Source organism: Carlito syrichta, unplaced genomic scaffold, assembly GCF_000164805.1.
Source record: "Carlito syrichta isolate Samal-C Ts95f unplaced genomic scaffold, Tarsius_syrichta-2.0.1 Scaffold305631, whole genome shotgun sequence".
NCBI classification, from domain to species: Eukaryota; Metazoa; Chordata; class Mammalia; order Primates; family Tarsiidae; genus Carlito; species Carlito syrichta.
The window spans coordinates 154,672-178,083 of NW_007249727.1; the positions used below are offsets into that span (position 1 = coordinate 154,672).

At 42.8% G+C, this 23,412-nt stretch overlaps 1 protein-coding gene across 1 annotated transcript in view; it reads left to right on the top strand.

Annotated features, from left to right (window-relative positions):
- The first annotated feature begins 2,967 nt into the window (after positions 1-2,967).
- LOC103264212 (ATP-binding cassette sub-family A member 13-like) overlaps positions 2,968-23,412 on the top strand; it is a 254,311-nt gene continuing 233,866 nt past the window's right edge. Inside the window, exons 1-5 of the mRNA XM_021714356.1 lie at positions 2,968-3,088; positions 3,289-3,405; positions 5,056-5,236; positions 7,871-8,089; positions 20,113-20,309. Of these exons, the coding sequence (XP_021570031.1) occupies positions 2,968-3,088; positions 3,289-3,405; positions 5,056-5,236; positions 7,871-8,089; positions 20,113-20,309 (835 nt within the window). The remainder of the gene's footprint in view (positions 3,089-3,288; positions 3,406-5,055; positions 5,237-7,870; positions 8,090-20,112; positions 20,310-23,412) is intronic.

Sequence of the window (23,412 nt, forward strand, 5' to 3'; positions counted from 1 at the left end):
CTCTCCCTCTCTCTCCCTCTCTCCCTGCTCCCTCTCTCCCTCCACACACACACTGAGCCCCCAAACAAATGCTTTTTGCTCCGTTTTATTGTTTTTTTCTTGACTATAAAGTGACTGTGTGGATATGACCCCCAAATTTCTCAGCCCTGATGTCTGACTGGGAGACCCCTTAGATTCAGCATCAGACCATTTCCTGGCCTGCGGGACTCAGTGTCAATTGCAGGTCTCCGTGCTCAAGTGGAGAGCTCACAAGCAAACATCTGGTCCTCTCAAAGAGTTTTCATTGCATAAACTATTTTTTATGTGCTTCCAATTAAATTTGATTCTGCTCGATCTGTCTAATTTCATTGACTTCTTCTTTTATCACTGTCAGTTTTGGGGGGCAATGCTAATTAGTTTCCTGGCCTGCATGAGCCAGCAGGCAGTTCCCCTTGAGGAGGAAAGCTCAGTGTAAATGGAGGGCCTTTACACATATTAATGTGCCCAATTACATTTGGTAATGTGAGCAGGTTGCAAGTGCGTCTGGAGTGTGCACATAAAACACGTTTGGATTTATAAGCGGAAGCAGACCACAGAGGCAGGCCAAGGAGCTAAGCGGCTGCCCCGCCAACTTGGACTTGGCAGCTCTTTGCTTTAGTTAGATCAGTGGATTAATTAGGAGGATTTTAAAGGTCCAGACAGATTAGGGCTGCTATGGTTTAATTAGCAAATCAGCCCTTAATATTCAATTTATTTCTAATCTGTTTTTTTCTGACTCTGAAAAGTCTCTCATAGTTTGCTTCTTCTTTCTGTCTCTAAAGCCAGGATTCATTGTACCTGCACAGTTCAGTGCCCTTGTGACTCATGCCCATGACTCTGACTACACCCAGCTATGCCCTTCACCTCTCCATGTTGTTTTTCTTAAAGAAAGACCAGGTGGACCCATGCCCCTTCCCTACTTACTAGTCTTCTCTGACTCCAAAATGTCTGTAGATTATAGGTTGATATTTTGGTGGTTCCCAGTCACCCTAACTTCCTCTACTACAGAGCCACACCTCTCTCTCCATTGTAGTCACGTTGGTGGGGGAGAGGCAGTCTCCAATGTGCCCAGCACCCTGATTTAGGTTAGCCGGATAAAATGAGGCACCCAGTTACATTCAAATTTCAGACAAATGGTAAATAATTTGGGGGATATACTTAATTTAAAGCATTATCATTGTCAACTCAAATTGGGTAATCTGTGTTTGAATTTCCTAAGTCTAGCAAGGAGTCTAGCAGAAAGTCTGTATCTTTCTGCTTTTTCTTTCTTGAACCTTCTCTTCTGCTTGAGGGGCCTGCTTCCGTTCTGTCTGTAGAAATCCTATGAGGACAAGATCCTGTCATCTTGTGTTCTTCTCAATGTTTTTTGGTCACTAATTCAAAATCTGTAAGCTTTCCAAGGCATCTGAATCCCATTGCCTTCTGCTCTTGTTGAAGGTGGTGCCCCCTCGCACTGGGACTGAGTGTGGTTACCTGAGAGGCCCCTCTGCACAAGAATGTCTAATTGGCAAGCAAGAGGGAGAGCCCAGGCAGTGGTCAGCCTCCTCAAGATAACGTCTCAGATGTATGCTTGCTTATTATCTCCTCTTATGTCCACAAACTCATTACTCATGCACATGTGTGAATGGAGGCTTATTCTGTAAGAGGTAGTTGAAGAAACTGTTGGAGATAAAATCAGTCTCCTTTCTTGTTTAAAAGGGACACCCAAATATTCTTACGAGTACACGTGTGTGTTCAGATAGGCAGGAACCATGAGGGGAGAGGCTGGCCTGTGCATGGCTTCTGAAGCCATCAGCCAGCCACTAGCTAGCAAGCCTCACTATTCCTCTTTTTCCCAGAGATGATGATTATACCTGGCACATTGGTGGATGATATGAATTAATACAAATAAAGACCTGGACAGCACCTGAAACAAGAGAGCAGGTGAAATGCTGGCTGTGAGGTGACCTAATTATCCCGGTGCTACCCATCATATTCCTACAAAGGAATGGTTATTAATTTGCTAGTGTCTCAGAGAGCACATGCTTGCATTCATTTTCTTAGCCTGCTGAATTAAAGCACCACAAACTGAGGGGCTTAAACAACAGAAATGTATTGTGTCACAGTTCTGGAGACTGGAAGTCAGGGATCAAGGTGTGAGCAGGGTTTGTTTCTCCTGAAGTCTGTCTCCTTGGCTTGCTGATGGCCGTCTTCTCCCTGGTCCTCACGTGGTTGTTCCTTTGTGTGTCTGTCCAAATCTTCTTTTAGAAGGACTCCAGCCACACTGAATGAGTACTCATTCTTGTGACTTCATCTTGCCCTAATTACCACTCTAGAGTCGTAGTCTCCAAACACATCACATTTGGAAACACTGGGATTAGGATTTCAACATACAAAACTGGGGAAACACGACTTAGCCCACAACCAAAGCTTAATATAAGCCTCATAGCAGCTCAACACCCACCCTTCACCTTCAAAAGGTGGTGAATACATGTGCTTTCCTTAGAGTGCGTGATCATCTCTTTGAATCTTTTGATTAGAATGCATAAGAGCTTGCCTATCTCTCTTTTGCTTGATGATCAAAGTGCTAAAATAGTCTTTATGTAGGCCTTTTTATTCCAATCAATTGGAATTTAGGCCTTTAGGTAAGTTGCATTCATCAAACTTCAACTAAAAGGGATGTGTTAAAGGAAATTGGGGGGTGTTAATAATTAAATCCTCTTTCATTTTGACATGTAATGAGGGCAAAGTGACTGTTAAATGGGCTGAAATGAATCTGGATAATACTTTTAGACAACGGTGCTATGTTTCATATGGAAATATTTGCATTATGAATCATTCTTTGCGGAAGTTTCAGATTGAGTAATCCCTTCATGCTCTCACTTCATGTTCTTTCTCTTGCCTGGGAATCCACGCAAACATAAAAATAAGCAGAAGAAGAGCAGTGGCAAAGTAGCGGGGCAATGTGGGATGGGTGAGATTTTACTCTGGGGGGTATTCAGTCGCTGTTCAAACAAATGTTCCTTGGACACCTACCTAAAGGCCTTTGGGGCAAGTGAATGCGAGGGCATCTTAGCAGAGGACCTCAATCGTTGGAAGAGGAAGAGCTGGGGACCCACTGTAAGGCTCCTATGCTATCCCCTGGGTGTCAGTGGATTGTATGTGGGAATGAATGTTGGAAATATTAACGTGGAATGACATTTTATATTAATTAGTTAACATATTCTAAGACAGAATCTTCATCTAAATAAAACAGTTAGGCTGGTTCTAATTGCATTCTATTTTTTTTAGGAACATTTGGCTTAAGGAAACCATGGTTCTTCCCCTTTACCACCTCCTATTGGAAGAGTGTAGGTGGCTTGGTGAGATCCGGCCTGTTCTTCATCAATGAGAATGTTGACAGTAAAGGTTTGTAAGGAGTAGCTCTACTGAATGTGTGTGTTTCTTTTTCCTCTGCTCAGTTTTTTTTTTTTTTTTTTTTTGAGTTGGAGTCTCACTCTGTCACCTAGGCTGGAGTGCGGTGGCACGCTCATGACACCCCAGTGCCGACCTGCTGGGCTCCGGCGATCCTTCTGCCTCAGCCTTCCAATTAGTGGGAACTACAGGCGTACTACCAAGCCCGGCTAATTTTTGATTTATTGAAGAGTCGAGGGCTCACCAAGTTGCCTGGGCTGTTCTCGAACCTGCGGGCTCGGGCAATTCACTCGCCTCAGCCTCCCAAAGTGCTGAGCTCTGGTCAGTCTTGATTTCTGTTTTCCATCACTGGTCTAGCCTTTGCAACTGTGTGCCAGTTCCTAGCAACTCACATCCAGGCTGTCTTGGGCTGGGAAGCAGCTTCAGGGACAAGCTGTGAGTCAGGATCCCCTGAAACATCTACACTCCTTGAAATTGGGAACCCCAAGATGTTTTCACTGCCTGTTACTTAGTGTCCTACCCTCTGTGCATTATGTGTGTTTGTACATATATTGTGACTTAGTACAATTGAAGCTTTCGTCTAAAATGAATATCTGTGAAAAACAAAAGCAAAGGTGGGCAGCTCCAGGGGAATGTGCTTTAGAATGTTTGAAGTATTGGCTGGACTCAGTGTGGCTCAGCCTGTCCTCCCAGCCTTTTCAGAGGCCAAGGTGAGTGGATTGCCTGAGCCTGCGGGTTCGAGACCAGCCCGGGCAACTTGACGAGACCTTATCTCTACAATAAATAAAAAATTTGCTGGGCACGGTAGCATGCACCTATAGTTCTGGCTACTTGGAAGGCCGAGGTGGAAGAATTGCTGGAGCCCAGCAGGTTGATGCTGGGGTGGCCATGAGTGTGTCACTCTACCCCAGCCTGGGTGACAGAGTGAGCCTCCAACACCAAAAAAAAAAAGAAAGTTTGAAGTATTTTCACACATACTAGCTTATTCAGCGCTCCTGTGTGAGAGACCATCACTGCCTTTTACAAGTAGGAAATGCAGTTCCCAGGAGATGGACAGGACTGGCCCTATCCCTCTGTATTTCAGTCATAGCCCCTTCCTGGGGGCTCAGGCTCATGGGCACTTCTGCCAAAGGATGACTTCAGAGGAAACCTACATGGAAGTACACATGCAACACCCAGAGATAGATAAGCTCTGAGATGGGCTTTTATTAGGAGTCAATATTGGGAAGTACGTTTTTTTTCTGATTAAGCAAATAAAACATAAATCTTTTAGAAAATTTGGAACACATCAACAAGCACTTATCAACTCTTACCTCCTCAGGAGACTATTTGAATGGACATTTTGGTGTTTAAACCTATTGTTTTTTTCTCTGCATATACACAAATACACAAATACGTGTGTTTTGCCTTTTTTTTTTTTTCAAAATGGTTATCATAAGAATTCAAACTGTGTAACTAGTGATTTCACTCAATTTTTGCTATTATGTAGTCTACTTCTTGTTTGGGATAAAGATTTTTTGAATACCTTTGAATGTTTCATAGAGCTAGAATTCAATTTCAAAACAGAACACTGAGTGAATAAGTGTGAATACTCTTTGGGGGCTTTTACAATCCTCTCACAATGAATTTGCCTCTCCCTCAAAGGGTCATCTGCACCAAGCAGTGAAGAAAAGCTTGAAGAAGGTCCTCCGGGGGTCACCATGGTATCTGTGACCAAGAAATACGAGGGCCACAAGGCAGTGGTCCAAGACCTCACCCTCACCTTCCACAGAGACCAGATCACCGCCCTGCTGGGGACAAATGGGGCTGGGAAAACCACGACCATGTGGGTCCCATTTTACCTTTATAAAACACTTGGTGTTTAATTCTTACAAAATATCAGTTTACCTGCAAGACAGATGTTTGACTTCTTTGAAAAATTCTGAATTTCAGTATAGAGTTTAGAGACATAAGAGAAAGACTGAGCCCTCTCACAAGTGTTCTTGTGCGAGTGACCTTGTGTCCTCAATCACTCAACTACACTTTAAGACTAGAGTAGAATCATGGGTAGAGGTAGATAATTTTTTAAAAAAATCTTTAATTATTTTATTTTCTATAGTGTACCATGTTTTACTTGAGTCATGGCCAGTTCAGTGACACTTTTAGTTTTTGTCTTACTAAATGTAATTTTGCTTGTGTGTCTATAGGGAGATGAATATCAGAGTAATATTTCCAAATTTTTAAACACTTGAATATTGTGCTCCATGATCTGATTTTTATGTGGTTGCTTTTTTTTTGTTAAGGCCTAATGTTTGGTCTAGGATCCAGTGGCTATAGCATTGAGCTGGTTGTGGAAATGATGGCTAAAGGTTAAGTTACTGAAATTATGAAATGCCTCTTTTGAATAATTTCCCTTCTCTTTGCCTTTTTTCTCACTAAATGCATAGGATTAAAGTATGATTAATTAAAATAATGAAAAGGACTTTGCCTTAAACTCATTAAGAAAAGTAGAAGAATAACATACATGCAGCTTCAGAGATTTCATATTGAAAGCAAATGGAAAGAAAAAATATGGGCAGTAATTTTTTGTTGTTGTTCCTTGGATGTGAAAATGGAACTGGAAAACTCTCTGTTGCTTTTTTTTTTTTAGTGTTTGCAAGTTGGGAAAGTACAATTTACACAAATAATGATTCTGAGAGCGAGCACTCCACATCCTATTTTATTAAGACATGTTCCTTACAAGGTTAACCTGGAGTGCTTGTTTAGTAGAGTGATGATGAGAATGAAATCTGGAGTTTCTCCATGTGTCAAGGCTCAGTGACTACATTGCTTCCAGTGTACTTTGTAGTACATTTTGAGTCATCCTAAGTAGTTGCCTTTTCCTGGCAATTCTTAGATGAGAGGCTAAGAGTCCAATTAATAGACTAGGTCTTCACTACTTAAAAGAAAAATATTTGAGGCTCATATGGAATGTGTATAAACTACTCTATGGTATTTCCCAAGTGGGTTTGGAAATAATAGTGCAAAGAGTTGTTAATCAAGTTTACTGACATATAATTTATGTGCAGCAAGCAGTATCCATTGAGGTATACAGTTTGATGAGTTTTGACATGTTTAGTAGTGTTGTAACAAATACCACAGTGAAGATGCAGAGCCTTTCTATCTGCCTTTAAGGTTCCTTTGACCCTGGTCCCCACATGACCAGTGATCTTCTCTTTGTGACTATAAACTTGTTTACTTATCCTAGAATTTCACATAAGTGGAATGGTGTCTGGCATCTTTTGCTCAGCAGGTCATTTTGGAGATTCATTCATGGTGGCAGTGTGTCGGCAGCTTGGTCCTTAGGACTGCCAAGTGTTACCACTGAATGGATGCACCACCGTTTATATTTTCATCTGTTGGCGTCAGTTAAGATTGTTTTCCCTTTAAAGTGATTGCAAACCAAGTTGCTCTGAAATTCTTGTACATATCTTTGTGTGGGCACAGATTTTAATTTATTTTTCTTAGGTACTTAGGAGTGGATTTGCTAGGTCCTAGGTAGGTCCCTGTTTAACTTTTCAGAAATAAGAAAAACGTTAAAACATAAATAATAAACTTTCTGAAACAAGAAGCAGAATTAGGCACTCCTCAGGCTTCCTTGATGAAGTTGGATGCCTGAGTTTCTGACGTCAGGCTGCTTGAGTTCTTGTGGTTTTGACAAGGACAGATAGCCCAGGGGAGCAGAAGGGTGACTGGCCCCAGGGATGGGAGTCTAAGTTTACATTTCTATTTTGTTTATGTCTAATTATTAATATAAAGATGTAGGTAAATATGTCATTTATTTAGCCTGTTTCCTCATCTGCAAAAGCCAAGTTGAATGTTGCTAACTTAAAGTCCTATATGATATAATGGTCTATGCGCACAGGATAGGCTTACAATAATTCAAGTTATAATCCTTTTTTTACTTTATGAAGGTGTGAAAGTTTCATACCTTCATAAAGTAACCATACTTTGAGTACCTGTACAACCATTCTGCTTTTTACTTTCAGTACAGTATTTAATAAGTTACATGAGATATTCAGCATTCGGCTTTGTGTTAGATGATTTTGCCCACCTGTAGGCCAATATAAGTGTCTGAGCACATTTAAGGCAGGCTAGACTAAGTTGTGATATTTTATAGGTTAGGTATATTGAATGTGCTTTCGACTAAGAATATTTTCAACTGTTGATGGGTTTATTGGGATGTAAATTGATCATAACTTGAGAAGCATCTGTATATCATGAGGGAGTGGGAATATTATCCTGAGCCCACATTTCCAAGGTTGACCAGTCAACCTCCCCTTTAGCTCTTCATAACTTTTTAACTGGTTGTGTAAAAACAGGTCAGCATAAGTTGTGTGCTCTTGGCAGGATACACGCATCACCCCGGGGCCTGGCTTACTGATGTTTAGCAGCCTGCATCCTCCGTGTGTTCTCTGCACTGACTCATTTTCTCTGACAGATCCATGTTGACGGGGCTCCACCCTCCCACTTCTGGAACCATCATCATCAATGGCAAGAATCTGCAGACAGACTTGGCTAGGGTCAGAATGGAGCTGGGCGTGTGTCTGCAGCAGGACGTCCTGCTGGACAACCTCACCGTCAGAGAACACCTACTACTCTTTGCTTCCATAAAGGCACCCCAGTGGACCAAGAGGAAGCTACATCAGCAAGTCAACAAGTTAGTAAACTATCTCATTTATCCTCCTGCTTCTGCCCATTGTGTAAATAAGTGAAGATGACAGGAAATGCTTAAAAAATCACCCGTGTATATACATTTATAAGAAGAAAAAATTAGCAAATGCTGTTAACTATGGAGTTATGAAACAGCCACCCACAATGGGAATGCCAGTGAAGGCTTTTCAGGGAAGGTACTGAGTTTGATTTTCGTTGTCTGTGATGTGGGGAAGAGATGAGCAAATGTGGGAAAGTGTGGACATAGGCTATTGGTGGAAGCTTGGTGTATCTGGAGCAAAGGGTTCATACAAGTGCTCTGAAATGAAAAGAACACCAAGGTATGCAGGAAAACTGTCAAGAACCTTATTGGTGATGCTAAGGAGTTGGACTTTACCATGTAAGTAGGTGTTTGTGAGCAGGGAATTGTGATTGAGATCTGGAAGGTAGCCCTTGCTACACCATTGAACACAGAGGGGCCACTGTAAGCAAGAGGTGATGAATGCCTGATTTATGGCTGTGCCAGTATGGCATATGGGCCAGGAAGGTCCAGGTTCAAAGACTATTCAAAATTAGAAGGAACAGATCATGCTCACCAACTGGTTGTACAAGGCATGGAGCAAAGGAGTCCAGGTAGGGCTTTGAAGAATGTGTAAGATATTGATTGGTTCATGGGAAGAACATGAAGATCCAGAGTAGGGAGCACATGTGTGGAGGGAGGTGGAAAAGAAATAGGTATCCAGGATGGTCACCAAGGCAGAAGGAAGAACACCCATCTCACTAGAGACTGATAGAAGCTTAGGCCCAAGGAAAAAGGGAGAGACAGTAGGTTCCTGGCTAGAGAACATAGTGGTGTTTGAGGATAATGACCTTGGAAGGAGGGTTTGGGGGGGAGGTGGAGGAATGAAAGTAAAAGGGGTGGAAGCATTAATCCAGTGGTTGGGCCATCAATTCAGAAAACACTGGCAGTTAAGTATGCAGGCCATCTGTTCTTTGCTGGATTCTGTTCCCTTGGGAAGATGTGTGTCTCTGGCCCCCTGGGGTTAGTGCTGCATCCTTGGCAAGCCCAATTGACAAACTTTGCAAAGCAGAGTGTCAACCAGGGCAGGATAATGTGGGGGAGGGGGCTGCTTGGAGCAGGAGGCAAGTGTGCAAATATAAATGGGAATTGACTGTACATACCTAAGAAAAAAATGTGAATGTAATGAATGTTTAACATTATTGCTGTTTTACAATATTTTTGCAAGCTTTCCTTTTTTTTTGAATTGGAGTCTCACTCCATTGCCCAGGCTGGAGTGCAGTGACACGCTCATGGCCACCCCAGCATTGACTACCTGGGCTCCGGTGATCCTTCCGCCTCAGCCTTCCAAGTAGCCAGAACTACAGGTGCGCGCTACCACACCCGGCTAAATTTTGAGGTCTCACCAACTTGCCCAGGCTAATCGTGAGCCCACAGACTCAGGAAATCCACTCGCCTCGGCCTCCCAAAGTACTGGGATTATAGGCTGAGCCACCGAGCCCGGCCAAGCTTTAATTTTAAAAATAAATATTTATAATCTCCATTGAAGGAGGGTGAAAGCATGCGGGATTTGGGGTGTCATGTTTTTCTGTATGATTTCATTTCTCTACCCCTTTTTCAAGTATGTACTTCAGGGTGGTGTTCTGCCTTGATGATTCTAGCACTCGAACAATAGAAAAAGAGAAATTAGTCTTGAAAATTCATGACCTATTCTGTGCACTTTTGGTGACACTGCTGGAAAGCGAGGGAAGCATTTGCAGTGAGGATGTGCCATTCCATCCTTCCATCTGCACCACTTCCAACTGCTGTTGTTTCTTCTTCACCCCCACTGACTCAGGTCACTCTTCATCGCGCCTTGCCCAGAGATGCCAAGGCTGCAGCTGGACTTCCTGCCTGAGGTCAGCTTTTCCTTCCCCTTCCTCCAATTCCTTCAGCTTGCTTCTGCAAAGCTTATCTTCCCCACCCCACCTGCCCCCTGGGTCATTGTCATAGTTTCCTAAGCACCCCTGCTTTCAGCCAGTCCTCCACTGGCTTCTTGTGCCCAATCTGATTATTATCCATGTGGCGACCAGTCCTCTTTAGAAATGTATCTGGGTCCTGGCCTGTCTGTGCCTGCCCTACCCTTCAAGGACTTCCCACCTCACCGAGAGTAAAATCCAAAGGTTATGGTGATCTGCAATGGTGTGATTAATATTTTTGTAAGTCTTATAAATCTTGTGCTTGTTGCCTCAGATTTGTTATTCATACTCCCCTTCGAGCTCAAACCCTCTTCCTTTAGACAATAAAGTAAAAGGTCCTATGTGTCTCATCTTTCCTTGCACTGTGCCGGCCATACTGGTCCCGTTGCTGCTCCTTGCCACACTAAAAACAGGCACTTGGCCTCGGAACCTTTGCACCTGTTACTCCTTCTGTCTCAATTGCTCTTGTGCTGTTATTGGTTTGGCATGCTGCCTGCCTCACTGCCATCACAGCTCTTCTCAAACATCACCTTATAACGATGGGACAACCCCTTCCTGAGCATCCTAAAACATCTCTGTCTGCATCCACCTCTTGTGAACCCTCTCTTTTCTCTTACCCTGATGTTTAAAAAATGATATTGATTACCATGTGACATTCTATATATACATGCCCCACACTGCTGCCCTGTTTTTCACTTGAATAATGAATGAATGATGCTGTTTTTCTACTAAAAGTCCTCCATGTCATCTCATCTTTTATGAAATTATTTTCATTACTTTAGCTTAGGGATGCAAAAGCTTCCATGTCTTTCTTCATCCTAACTTTCTAGCCTTTCATCCTGCTACTCCTTATTCATTTATTCCAGACAGTTTATTTATTCAACCAATATTCAAAAATGTCTTAGTTTTCTAGGGCTACTCTAACAAAGTACCACAGATGGGCAGCTTAAAGAACAGAAATTTATTTCCTCACAGTCCTGAAAGCTGGAAGTCCAAGATCAAGGTGTTGGCAGTGTGGATATCTTCTGTGGTCTCTCTCTTTGGCTTGTTGACAAGTTTTCTCCTTGTGTGTTCAGTTGGTTTCCCCTCTGTGTATCTTTGTATTAATCTCTTCTTCTTCAGAGGATATCATTAGTCACACCAGTTAGGAGCTATTCTGAATTCTTCTTTTTAACTGAATTACCTCTTTAAAGACTCTGTCTCCACATATAGTTACATCCTGGAGTAGTAGGGGTTAGGACATCAACATATGAATTTTGAGGAGACACAATACATCCCATAACATTATGCAGCTGGGCTCTGGGGAATAAGTAGCAGTCCCTGCACCTGAGTGCAGAAAGAATACTCTTGGTAAAGATTGAAAACAGAGTAAGCCCTATTGGGGTGTATATGAAGTGGGTGCGGTGGGTACAGATGAATGAGCAATTTGATGTTCCTGGTGATGCAGCAAGGGGTATGGTGGGGGTAATGCTTGAGCAGAGAGCTAAAGATGAGTAGAGATTTCTTGGGGTTACCTGGGGTGGAATACCTCTCACGTGGAAGAACCAACAGCACATGTAGCTCTGAGGGTCCACAGGCCTCCTGCTGGTTGGGTGAGCTGGAAGAGAAGGCTGCAGGGAGAAAGTAGACAACATCCTGAGATAAGTCTTGCAAAGATTTTAGATTCTATCCTTTAGGGTGTCTGTGGGCATGGGGGTCTTGAAGATGTTGAGGTACCTGATGAAATGGCCACCCAACGGCGGGTCAGATGCTCTCTGTAGCAGCAGGTGAAGGATTGGGTAGGTTGGACAAGCTCACGTGGGGAGGAGAGCCAGGGCTCCTGCTCCTAGAGATGAGGCCCAAAGAGGTTCAGGAGGGTGAGAAAGAGGAGGATGCAGACTCACTGTGGGGATCAAGAGAAGAGGGGCTGCCAGTGTTTGGTGCCCCAGATTTTTGGCTCTGGTGAGCAGATATTTCTCAAAATACAGTAGACCCTAGAACAACATGAGTTTGAATGGAGAATTTTCACTTATATATGATTTTTTTCAATAAAATTTACACTGAGTGTGCCTGCCTCTCCTACTTCCCCTTCCACCTCCTCCACCTCCCCTACCTCTGTCACTCCTGAGATAGCAAGACCAACTCCTTCTCTTCTTCCTCCCTCCCAGCCTACTCAATGTGAAGATAATGAGTGTGAAGACCTTTTATGATGATCCACTTCTATTTAATGTATAGTGATTACATTTTCTTTTCCTTATGATTCCCCCCCCCTTTTTTTGTTTTTGTTTTTGAGTTGGAATCTCACTCTCATCGCCTTGTCTGGAGTGCAGTGGCACGCTCATCCTCACTGCAGTCTCAACCTGCTGGGATTAGGCAATCCTTGTGCCTCAACCTTCCAAGTAGCTGAAACTACAGATGCATCCCACCACATGATTTTCTTAATAACATTCTTTTCTCTGGCTTACTTTATTACTGAGAATATAGTATATAATGCATATAACGTACAAAATATGTGTCAACTGATTCTTTACGTTATTGATCAGGTTTCTGGTCAACAGTAGGCTAGTAGTAGTTGGATTTTGGGGGGTCAACAGTTATATGCAGATTGTTGACTGCACAAGGGGTCATGTCCCTTGTTCTAACCCCCATGTTGTTCAAGGGTCAACTGTATAAAAAGAGAGCCTCTTCGGAAAGGATCTCCTGAGCCCAGCAGGCTGAGGCTGTGGTGGCTGTGAGTATGCCATTGCATTCCAGCCTGGGAAATGAAATAAAATAAAATGAAATGAAAAGAAAAATATTCTAGGAATTGTTTCTGTTGCATCCATAATTTATAATTGATAAGCAGCTGTGACATTCTATCAATCAAAATAAAATTTGGAAAGAGTTTATATGTATATAGTGTTTATACATATATAAATAGTATATAAATATATTAGATAAAATAGTCAATGTGTATATTTTGTTAGTTGACCATGTGGTAGAATAGGTATAAACTGTATGGTTTATATATAGTTAGAGCAATTGAACTATAAATTTTTGTGACAAAACTGAATAAATATTTTAGTATATAAAAAAGAGAGTCTGTTTGAGAAGTAGGGGTGAGGAAAATGAAGAGTTTGTCTTAGACATGGGAGTTTGAGGGGCCTGGGAATGTCTGATGCTAAGGTTGCCTGGCTGCAGTGCCAGGCTTCTCTCAGGGCTATGCTCCTACTTAGGCCTGATTTCTTATCTGTTGACTTCTCCTCCATTGCTGCCCGTTTTCTTGGTGTGTCCAAATGCTGAAATCCTGCAAGGACCAGATTCCCTCCCACTATGACCCTGGGATATTGGGTAGCTCATATGGACCAGGGCAGGAAAGAAATACCCTATGGTCTCTCCCTGGTGGCCAGAAGGGGGGCCTTTTATTTTTTGGGGGGGCTTGGTTCACTTTATTTTTTTTTTTGTATGAAAACCCTATATCGTTGCCACCACTGGAGCCTGGATTCTCTGCATGGAGACTCTGGTGTGGGTCTTGACGAGATGGTTGGTGAATTCCTGATAAGGAGACTTAGTGAATACCGCCTCTTTCCAGAGGTCAGGGTCAAGTAACTGTAAGTCTTAGAGGTGGCCTTGGTGAAGTTACCCAGGGTGGCAGTGCAGCCCCTGGCTGAGGTGTAGCAGTCATCAATGCCAGCCATCATGAGCAGTTTCTTAGGCACGGGGGCTGAGACGATGCCAGTGCCCCTGGGGGCAGGGATAAGGCGCACCAGGACAGAGCCACAGTGGCCAGTCACCTTGCAAGGGGGGGCCTTTTCTTTTAGACTTATTTCTGCAACTTGGTCCCTTGGTTTTATAAACAAAGACTTTTGTTTGTTTAACATGTTTTTGTGTTTGTTTGTTTGTTTTGCTTTTGTGTGTGTGTGTGCTGGGCACTACTTTGACTATATGCCAGGAACTTTACATCTGTGATCTCATTCAAGTGTCTTTCTCCTGGGATACAGGAAGGACTCAGGAAGATGGGACCAGGCTGCTTGTCCAGGGAAGCCAGGATCTGGCCCAGGACTCTAGGTGCAAAGTGTACTCTACCCCCTTTCCTTTGGGCTGGTTTCTGTCTGCAGCATGCAGGATTTACCTTTGAAAAGAGGGTGGATTCTCTAGCACATTTCTAGTGTGGACAATATCTGCAGTGTGGACACCCATCAGGAGATTCCAAGGATCTAAGAAGTGAAGGCGATTTGTTATCAATTGCTTTCCCTGGCTCTAGCAAATCCTATTGTTTTAACAATAGGTTAAAAACGTGCTCTCAGAGCCATGGTGAGCAGGGCAGGTAGGCCACCCAGCACCCCACTGTGGAGAGCATGTGGATGAAGGAGGCCTGGCATATTATGGAAACTTCCTCTGGAGCATTTCTCTAAAGGGGTCTCAACTGAGAAAGGTCATCTTCAGGTGAAGATGGGTCAGGTTGCACACAGATCTTGGAGGGGCAAAGTTAGAGAGTACCACTCTGTTGGGCAAAACGAGACCACAAACCCAAAATACAGTAAAGGCACATATTCAGAAATCAGAGTCCAAAAGCAGACTATCAGGTAAAAACTGTGCTCAGGTTCCCCCGACAATGTTTTAGAGGAGAGCAATGTTGAAAAATGGCAAACTGCTTCTCCAGAAATGCACCACTGCACTGTATAGCCTTGTTTTCCAACACTTGGAAGAAATCAGTATTGTTTAGATTATTTCAAGTTGAAATGTGTGGCTGTGTTTAGATGCCAGCTATATGGCAAGTACATATATAGAACAAATCAAATCTCTCCCTGGATAGATGCTAAAACTATGAGTGTCATATGCTAATGGAGTCTGAATTAATGGAAAAAATTTTTGAGAAATGGAATTTCATTGTGTCAAGTGGTGGATGGTACCACAAATTTTATTTGTGTATATATATAAATAATATAATATATATTTGTTTATATTTTTTGAATCAGGGTCTCACTCTGTCATCCAGGCTGGAATGCAGTGGCATAATCACAACACCCAGATAATTAAAACAATTTTTTTTGTAAAGATGAGGTTTCCCTAAGCTACCCAGACTGGTCTTGAACACTTAGGCTCAAGCAATCCTCTCATCTCAGCCTCCCAGAGTGCTGGGATTACAGGCATGAGCCACTGTGCCCGCCACAGATGTTATTTTAATAGTTCTTTCTTCTTTTCACCACCTCTCTCAAAGTTCACATAATTGGCATGTTAAGTGGGCATTCTCTACTGCAAGGTGGCTGGTTCACATCTCATGTTGCCTTCAGAGAATGACTGGTAACAGTAATAATGTTAATAACAGTGAATACTTGGATGTACAGAGAAATGCTTAGTTTGTACCATTTAGACCTATCTTCAATTTGATACTTAATGAGAAATCCCTAGGTATTAGATGAACTCCATATTACTATATAGCAAATTGGTGATTTTCAACCTAATTTCTTTTAAAAAATGTCCCAGGTAATCTATTCTAATTTTTAAAATGTGTCTACCTTGGACAACAGTAAACTCTATTGTGATTGTGATTGGGGGCTTAAATCAAGAACCTAACGGTGCCACACAGGGTTCATCTTCTTATTTGGGTGCCAGGCAACCTTAATGATTATCAATTCACAGCATGCTACCTAGCAACAAAGCCATTTTGCACAAAAGCAATCAGAGTGAGATCATGTTTCAGGACAGTATTTCTCAATTAGAGAAAGGGAAAGCTGCAAACATCTGATTTAGAGCCAACATACTCCTTATTAGTCTCCTGTTGCACTACTTGGTTGCCTTAATGTGCAGCTTCATTAAAATGTGAGTTCAAGGGAGGTAGCATCCTTCGTAGAATCTTTAGAGTAAACACTTGTCAAGAGTCAGGTCATTACAGTGATTCCCTTAATATGGCCTAGAGAGGACAAGAATAGTCAAGAGAGGAACTTTGTCAGACCTTTTCGTCAATACGATGTTATTATGTAGTTATTGTTACCACTTAGAATTCTAGTGTACACCAGGAAACTCAGGCTGGAGACAGATTTATTTGATAGTAATAAGATCATGGAGGGCATAAGTGCAGGGAGAGAGAGGAGAGACAAAGGATTGAGCCCTGGACACTCCAACATGAAGAGTTTGAAGAGATGAGAAAGAACCAGCCAAGAAGTCAAGACAGAGAAGCCAGGAGGGAAGGAGAATGATAAGGGAGTGGAGTTAAACACAGTTCCACCAAAGACGAGGGAGTGATCAGTGCATCAAGTGCTGTTTAGGCTCAAGTAAAATTAAGGCTTAGTACACGGATTTAGTACATGGTACTTCAGTCACCTCCAGAAGAGTGATTTTAGTAGTGTGATGGGAGTCAGCTAAAGAGAGAATGGGAGAAGAGGAGGAACTGATAACAGCACATCTTCCCAAGAGCTTTGCTGCCAAAGGAAGCAAAAAAAAAAAAAAAAAAACAAACAAACCAAAACATCAAGAAGGAAACGTGAGGTCCCGAGAAGACTTCTTCAAAGATAGGACTCAGAGCAGCATATCTGTGCACTGATGAGAATGACCCAATAGAGAACGAATGATTGGAGTGAACTAGACAGCAGGTGGCTTGCTAGAACACTGTGCTATATACAGGACAGGGGAAGGGATCTCGACAAAAGATGAAAGAGCAGCTCTCCACAGCCGGTCACTTAAGATAGCAGGAGGCAAAGAAGAGTATTTGGGTGCTTCTATTTGGCGCCAATGTTTTCAGGTCAGTAGGGCATGGAAAGAAGTGATGATGATGATTTACCATAGGCTTTAACCTTGGAAAAGAAGGCAGGAAGGACCTCAAGGGCATGAGGTACAGTAAAAAATTGAGTTTTGTGGAGTTAAGTGATTGCTGGAGGTAGGGATTAGCTGGAAAAACAGATGTGGTCAGTAGAGTGTGCATGGGATTGAGACTCTGGAGAAGCTGTGGTTGCTGGAAACAACAAGGTCTATGGTGTACCTTGGCTGTGAGTGAATGGGATCAGTGGGAGTGAAGGGAGGATATGCTACATCAAATATTAAAATCCCCAAGAATAAAGATAAGAGTAGAACTGGAGAAAGGTACAGTGCACAGGGCAGATTTGGGGATTGGTGGATGACAGCAACAAGAGTAAGACATGATATACTCTGATGACTTGAGATTTAAGGGTAGAGATTTTAGGGGACATAGGGTAATTTGAACTCTATCTTGGGTTTCCCAAATATAATGCGATTCTAATAGCAGGAAGACCTTCAACTGGGAAGTTGTGTGAATTATATTATTTTAAACACACAAAGTACTTAAGACAGTACCTGGCATATGTACTAATAAATGACATACATGTCTAATAAATGTTAAATATGATTATCCAGGCTTGGAGTTAACACTTAAAACTATAAAAACTTTAAAAATGACCGGAATTCCCTCTGTGAGAAAGAGTTCATGAAATAAATGAATGACTTTTTCAAAATCATAGCTTCTACTGTATTACTATAGTGTGAATAGATGATACTACTTCAAGTCCGACCTCCCTAAAAACAACAACTTACAGTCTCCTGTGAGCTCCCCATAGCACTCTGTTTATATTTCTTCTGTAACATTTTCTCATTGTGTCCTAATTGAATATATACATATATTTTCTCCACACATTTCTGATCTGGAGAAGAATTTTGTTGCTCTTTGATGCTCCCCTCCCTGATATACACAATATGCACCCAGTACCTATGATGCTATGGACCACTTTGTGAAATCTTGCAAGAGTATGTAAGATACACATGAATGAAACAAACCCATTCTCATTCCCTCTATGCCATCATTATTACTCATTACTCTTGGTTCTAGAAATTAAAAAAAAAAAAGATGGGGGTAAATTTGACCATAAAATATACTGGTAAGTTAAAATTCAAAATGCATCAAAAACAAAACAAAACGGGCTTCCATCAAAAGCAGAACCAAAAGTACAGGGTGGAATAGATTGTTCCATTTAATGTTAACCCATTGCATAAGAGATGAGGGAAAGCAAGCCTTAGTCTCTTTGCATGAATTCCATCATTGAGGCACGGTACCTTTTGCTTGCATGGTGGCTGTCACCTGTGTAGTGAAGGTGCAGCGAAGGACTGTGCAGGTCAGGGACAAGGTGGCACAAGACCAAAACCACTCCTGAAGAGCAATGTCAGGCGTATAAAAATGCGGTGAGGCAGCACTGGGGACCACCCAAGAGGATGCTGTAGGCATCCTGAGCAGTGCCGACAGAAGAAGCAAAGAAAGGAGAGATTTGGGGGCCAGCACAGAAATGTAACCAGAGCATGCACGTTTGAGAAAATTTGACATTTTACTGTCTTGTTTTCTTGTCTATTTGTTTTCTCTGCTGACTGATGTCTGGTTAATGTGTTTACATGGGGCCTGATAGCTCTGCCTCCTCAGCTGTTTTGGAATCATCCAGCTGGGACAGTATTGGTAGATTGCAGTCACCTGATGAAACTGAGACTTTCATCCTCTTCCTTCCAGCTGGGTGTTGTCAACAGTGGGAACCCCTGAAAAGCAAAGATATAAATTATTACCATAAATTTAGGTTAAGATTTAACCAGCAGAAAAATAATAAAATAATAATAGACAAATACATTAATAATAAAAATATAAATAAATAAAATAAAATAATAATAAAAAAATAGGACTTGGACTAAGCATTAAGGGACAGCCTGAAAACTAAACACTAAGAAGTTGGCTTGAGCTCTTTCTAGGTCAGGATGAGAAGTATATAAATAATGGAACAGACATGAAAAATTTACTTAGTCATCACATAGATAATGGGATTCACTCAATTCTCTGCTTAGGATTCTGGAACATCCCAGGACCCAAATGTTCTTGAAGTTCAAGTGTATGGAACCCTTCTAATCCTCCTCTGCCTGTCTAGCCTCCTTTGCTCTGGCTGCAGAATGGCACCCTCCCTTTAGCTGATGGCTATTAGGATGTCACAATCATGCCTGTAGTTCAGCAGAGGATCTCCACATTGGTTTCGGTGGTCAAGGGAAAGTTTCAGGAAGGCATTGTTAAAACTGGGTCTCTAACAATGAGCAAGGTTTAAGTAGGTGTGGGAAGTATTCCTGGGAAGTTAACAGGGGTATGTGGTGAGTGGAAGTTATCTGCGAGAAGAGAGAATGAATCCAGGGAAGGTGGGTGAAGCTTCACATGGGGACCACATTGTGCTAGGTGTTTGAGATCTGAAACTCTCAAGACAGAAAGGTCCCCACAAGAGACCAAGAGACTTAATTATTCTTTTTTTTTTTTTTTGACTTGGAGTCTCACTCTGTCACCCAGACTGGAGTGCAGTGGTACACTCCCGGCCACTGCAGACTCGACATGCTGGACTCCCGCAATCATTCCGCCTTAGCCTTCCAAGTAGCCAGAACTACAGGCATGCACTACCACGCCCGACTAATTTTTGATTTATTGTAGAAATGAGGTCTTGCCAAGTTGCCCAGGCCGGTCATGAACCCGCGGGCTCAGGCAGTCCACTCACTTCGGCCTCCCAAAGTGCTGGGATTACAGCCGAGACTTATTCTTACATTAAAGCAACTGATAGTTTCTGCTTGGCCTGTGACATTTCATTGAAACTTTGTAGTTAGTCAGGAAAGTGGAGTAATATGAATTTAGTATGTGCTGGGCCAGAGTTAAAGGGCTCCTCTATCGAGCACTGAAGCTGGGCCTGCTTGACAGCTCCCCACCCTGACTCAGCGACCATTCCGCTGTACTCCATTCTGTCTCCAGGGATGCGGGGCCCTCTTTGACTAGAAGCGTGAGTGAAATGAGAGAAATGCTTCTCCAAAGAGGAGGCCACCGAAGCATTTTCCAAGCACAATACTTGGCAAATATGCTGACTTGCACCATGCTTAATCTGGTGAGGTTCCATCTGAACTTCCAGAAGGGCCATGCTGCTTTGTCCACATCCGTGTGCATGTGTACTAGCCAAGCCTCATTGATGTACCTGTGGTTTATGAAGATCTCATCCACTGTTAAGTCATTATTTATGGAGTGAAAGTCAAAGCAAAGCTTGACGGCATTTGGGGAGAAGAGTGAGGGCTGTTTTCTCATTTCAGAACTCTTCAGGATGTGGAGTTAACTGAGCATCAGCACAAACAGATCCGAGCCCTGTCTGGAGGCATGAAGAGGAAGCTGTCTGTGGGCATTGCTTTCCTGGGCACGTCGAGGACTGTGGTTCTGGATGAGCCTACCAGTGGTGTGGACCCTTGCTCCCGCCGCAGCCTCTGGGACATTCTGCTCAAGTACCGAGAAGGTAGGAGCTGCACATCATCTCACTTTCTCTTCCCACAATGCTGCAGTGTAGGAAAAGGTTTGCTGTCATATGTGTAGAACCAAGTCATATGCCAATAAAGATACTTTATTCTTTTCGTAAAAAATAAATTTTATTTTTATTTATTTATTTTATTTTTTATTTTTTTTGAGTTGGTGTCTCACTTCATCACCCAGGCTGGAGTGCAGTGGCACGCACATGGCCACCCCAGCATTGACCTGCTGGACTCTGGTCATCCTTCTGCCTCAGACTTCCAAGTAACCGGAACTACAGGTGTATGCTACCACACCCAGCTAATTTTTGATTTACTGTAGAGACGAGGTCTCGTCAAGTTGCCTGGGCTGGTCTCGAACCCATGGGCTCAGGCAAATCCATTTGCCTCGACCTCCCAAAGTGCTGAGATTACCAGCTGAGCCACCAAGCCCTCCCCCCAAAATTAATTTTTATGAAAGTTTATAGAGATATATTCATTAGATAACATCTCTATAGTGTCCAGAATTGTTTACTTTGTATTTGATCTCTTTTTTTTTTTTTGAGTTGGAGTCTCACTCTGTCGCCCAGACTGGAGTTCAGTGGCCGCTCCCGGCCACCACAGCCTCGACCTGCTGGGCTCCGGCGAGCCTTCCGCCTCAGCCTTCTAAGTAGCCAGAATTATAGGCATGCGCTACCACGCCCAGCTGATTTTTTGATTTATTGTAGAGATGAGGTCTCGCCTGCCCAGGTGGGTCTCGAACCCGCGGGCTCAGGCAATCCACTCACCTCAGCCTCCCAAAGGCGCGGGATTACAGGCTGAGCCACCGAGCCCGGCTTGTATTTGATCTCTTAACTCACCGTTAGCAATGACATCATCAATGTACATTATTATATATGATTTCAGTTGAAATTGTATTCATCTGAAAACAAGGATTATTAGAAGGGGCAACCCAGAAATCTTCTAGGACAAGCCCACCTTTTCTCAGATGAGAAAACTGAGGTTCAAGGAAATGGGCATGTGGCTTGCTCATAGCTACAGAGAGTTTACTAACCAAGGGTAGAGCCTGAACCTTCGTTCACATGTCTCACCTCTATTATTGCTTGTTTCCACTTTAGGGCATTTGATGGGCAGTTACTAATTTATAACTCCTGGTTCTTTCTGCAATCCTGAAAGCTAGGAAGTGTTGCTATATGTGTTGTGTAGGAAAACACTCTTGTTTGAAAGAAACATTTGCATGGGTGGAACACATCTTGGGGCTAGTAAACAAGCGTGGAAACATCAGTGGCAAGATTACTACAAGATCTTTAGCTTTTTGAGTATAAGTCCTTCTTCTGACTTGACCTGAAGCCTCCATCTCCCTGAGGGTCGTTTAGGATTTGTTACTGAAGAAATGCAAAAAGATAGAACCCCTTACTCTCTTTAGCACACAGAGGGCTGAGTCCAGAAGACTCAGATCATCAAATTCTTTCTTTGGTGTAGAAAAGATGCCAGTCTCACTTTAGTCTGAGCCAATAGGCTGGTAAGGATAATACAAAGGGAGCGTAAAGGGATAATCCTCTTCCTTTCTATTCTGCAATTTTGGAGGAATTGTGGAAGGAGAGGATAGAGAAGGAAGCAGAACAACTGAACAAACAGATACAGCTTTTTGTTCCATTCTGGGCTTTGGCCTGGGCTGAGCGATTGTTCAAGAAACGTGAGGGTCACGTCGATGGTACTGGCTCCTCAGTCCTGGTGCAGTTACATCAGGGTTCCTGAGGCTGAGCAGAATGGCAGGACCCGAGGGAGGGTGGGGGATGAGGGCTGGTATTTCTGTACTTGTCCAGACCCATGGGTTTCGACGCTGAAAGACAGATAGGGCCTGCTAAGAATGCTGCCATGGAAGGAAGAAGGCGCCCCTGGAAACTAGCTGGCTGAGACCCAGGGTAGAAATTAAGGGGTCTGTACCCAGCAGGATCTGCAACAAGACCTAGACAGCCAGGGAGCACTCTGCTCTGACCTGATCCCTTGAGCTGTCCCTGCCCAAGCTACAAATGCCAAAATGGGGAGGATGCCAACACCAGGTGGTCTCGGTCTCACTCAGAGATCAGAGGAGACTGACCACATTGCACCCAATGATCCTTAATCTTTTCTCAGTGTCACGAGAGATCACCAGGCTTCCTTGCTCCATTTACCTAAGCATTCCTTGGGGGAAGACATAGAAGGGACAGAAATGAGACACTGAAAGTCACTTTAAGGGGCAGATTAAATTTTGAGATGAAACCAATTTAAACTGGACTAAGTAATCTACCTGCCACCCCTAGTGAGGAGCTGATGAAGAAGATGCACGAGAGATAGACAAACAGATTGCAGTGTCCCTGCACCTGTTAATTGCGATGTGAATTAAATACTGCCAGCCTACTATACTTTTATCTTAAAAATCAGAGATGGAGTCTCAAAGGTTCACCTGACTGAACATTTGGGCAACAAGCATAAAGGTTACTTTAGTCAGAAAAACAGATACAGTGAAATTCTCAGAAGCTGGCAGCTTTCTTCAGTTTCTGTTGTTATAAAGTAAATATTTTCTCACTGTTCTCCATTGTTGAGCAATTTTTTTTGTCGTTAGAGGACTCCTTTGGAGTTGTCCCTGCACTGATTGAAGTGCAAAATCAACGGGATGTAAGTGATTAGATAGGAGATATTGGAAGAAAAATATGTTTTCAAGAATCAAAATGTATAGCCATTCCTGGAAGCAGCCCCAGCTCTCCAGGTAACAGATACAGCTCTGTGAGATAGATCTAAGGGCTTTGCAAAAAACAAATGTTCCCTGCTGAGTAGAAAGAGATCTTCTGTCAGAACACTAGTGCACCAGGGCTCTGTCTACCTGGAATTGTGTGCGTGTTTCTTGCTTAGTGATGTACAGTGTGGGCTCTTGATCGGCCCTTGTCCCAGTACTTCTGTGCCTCCTGGAGAAAAGTAAATAAGGAAGCAAAAGATACCTAAGCAAATTGACTAGCTCTACTGTTCCTGGGTGACCTTGGAGAAATGATCGAATTCCTCTGAGCTTCAGGGTTCTCATTTGCAAATGGAGGCATTTGTACTACCTCATATCAATTTGCAAGAGGTAAATGAATT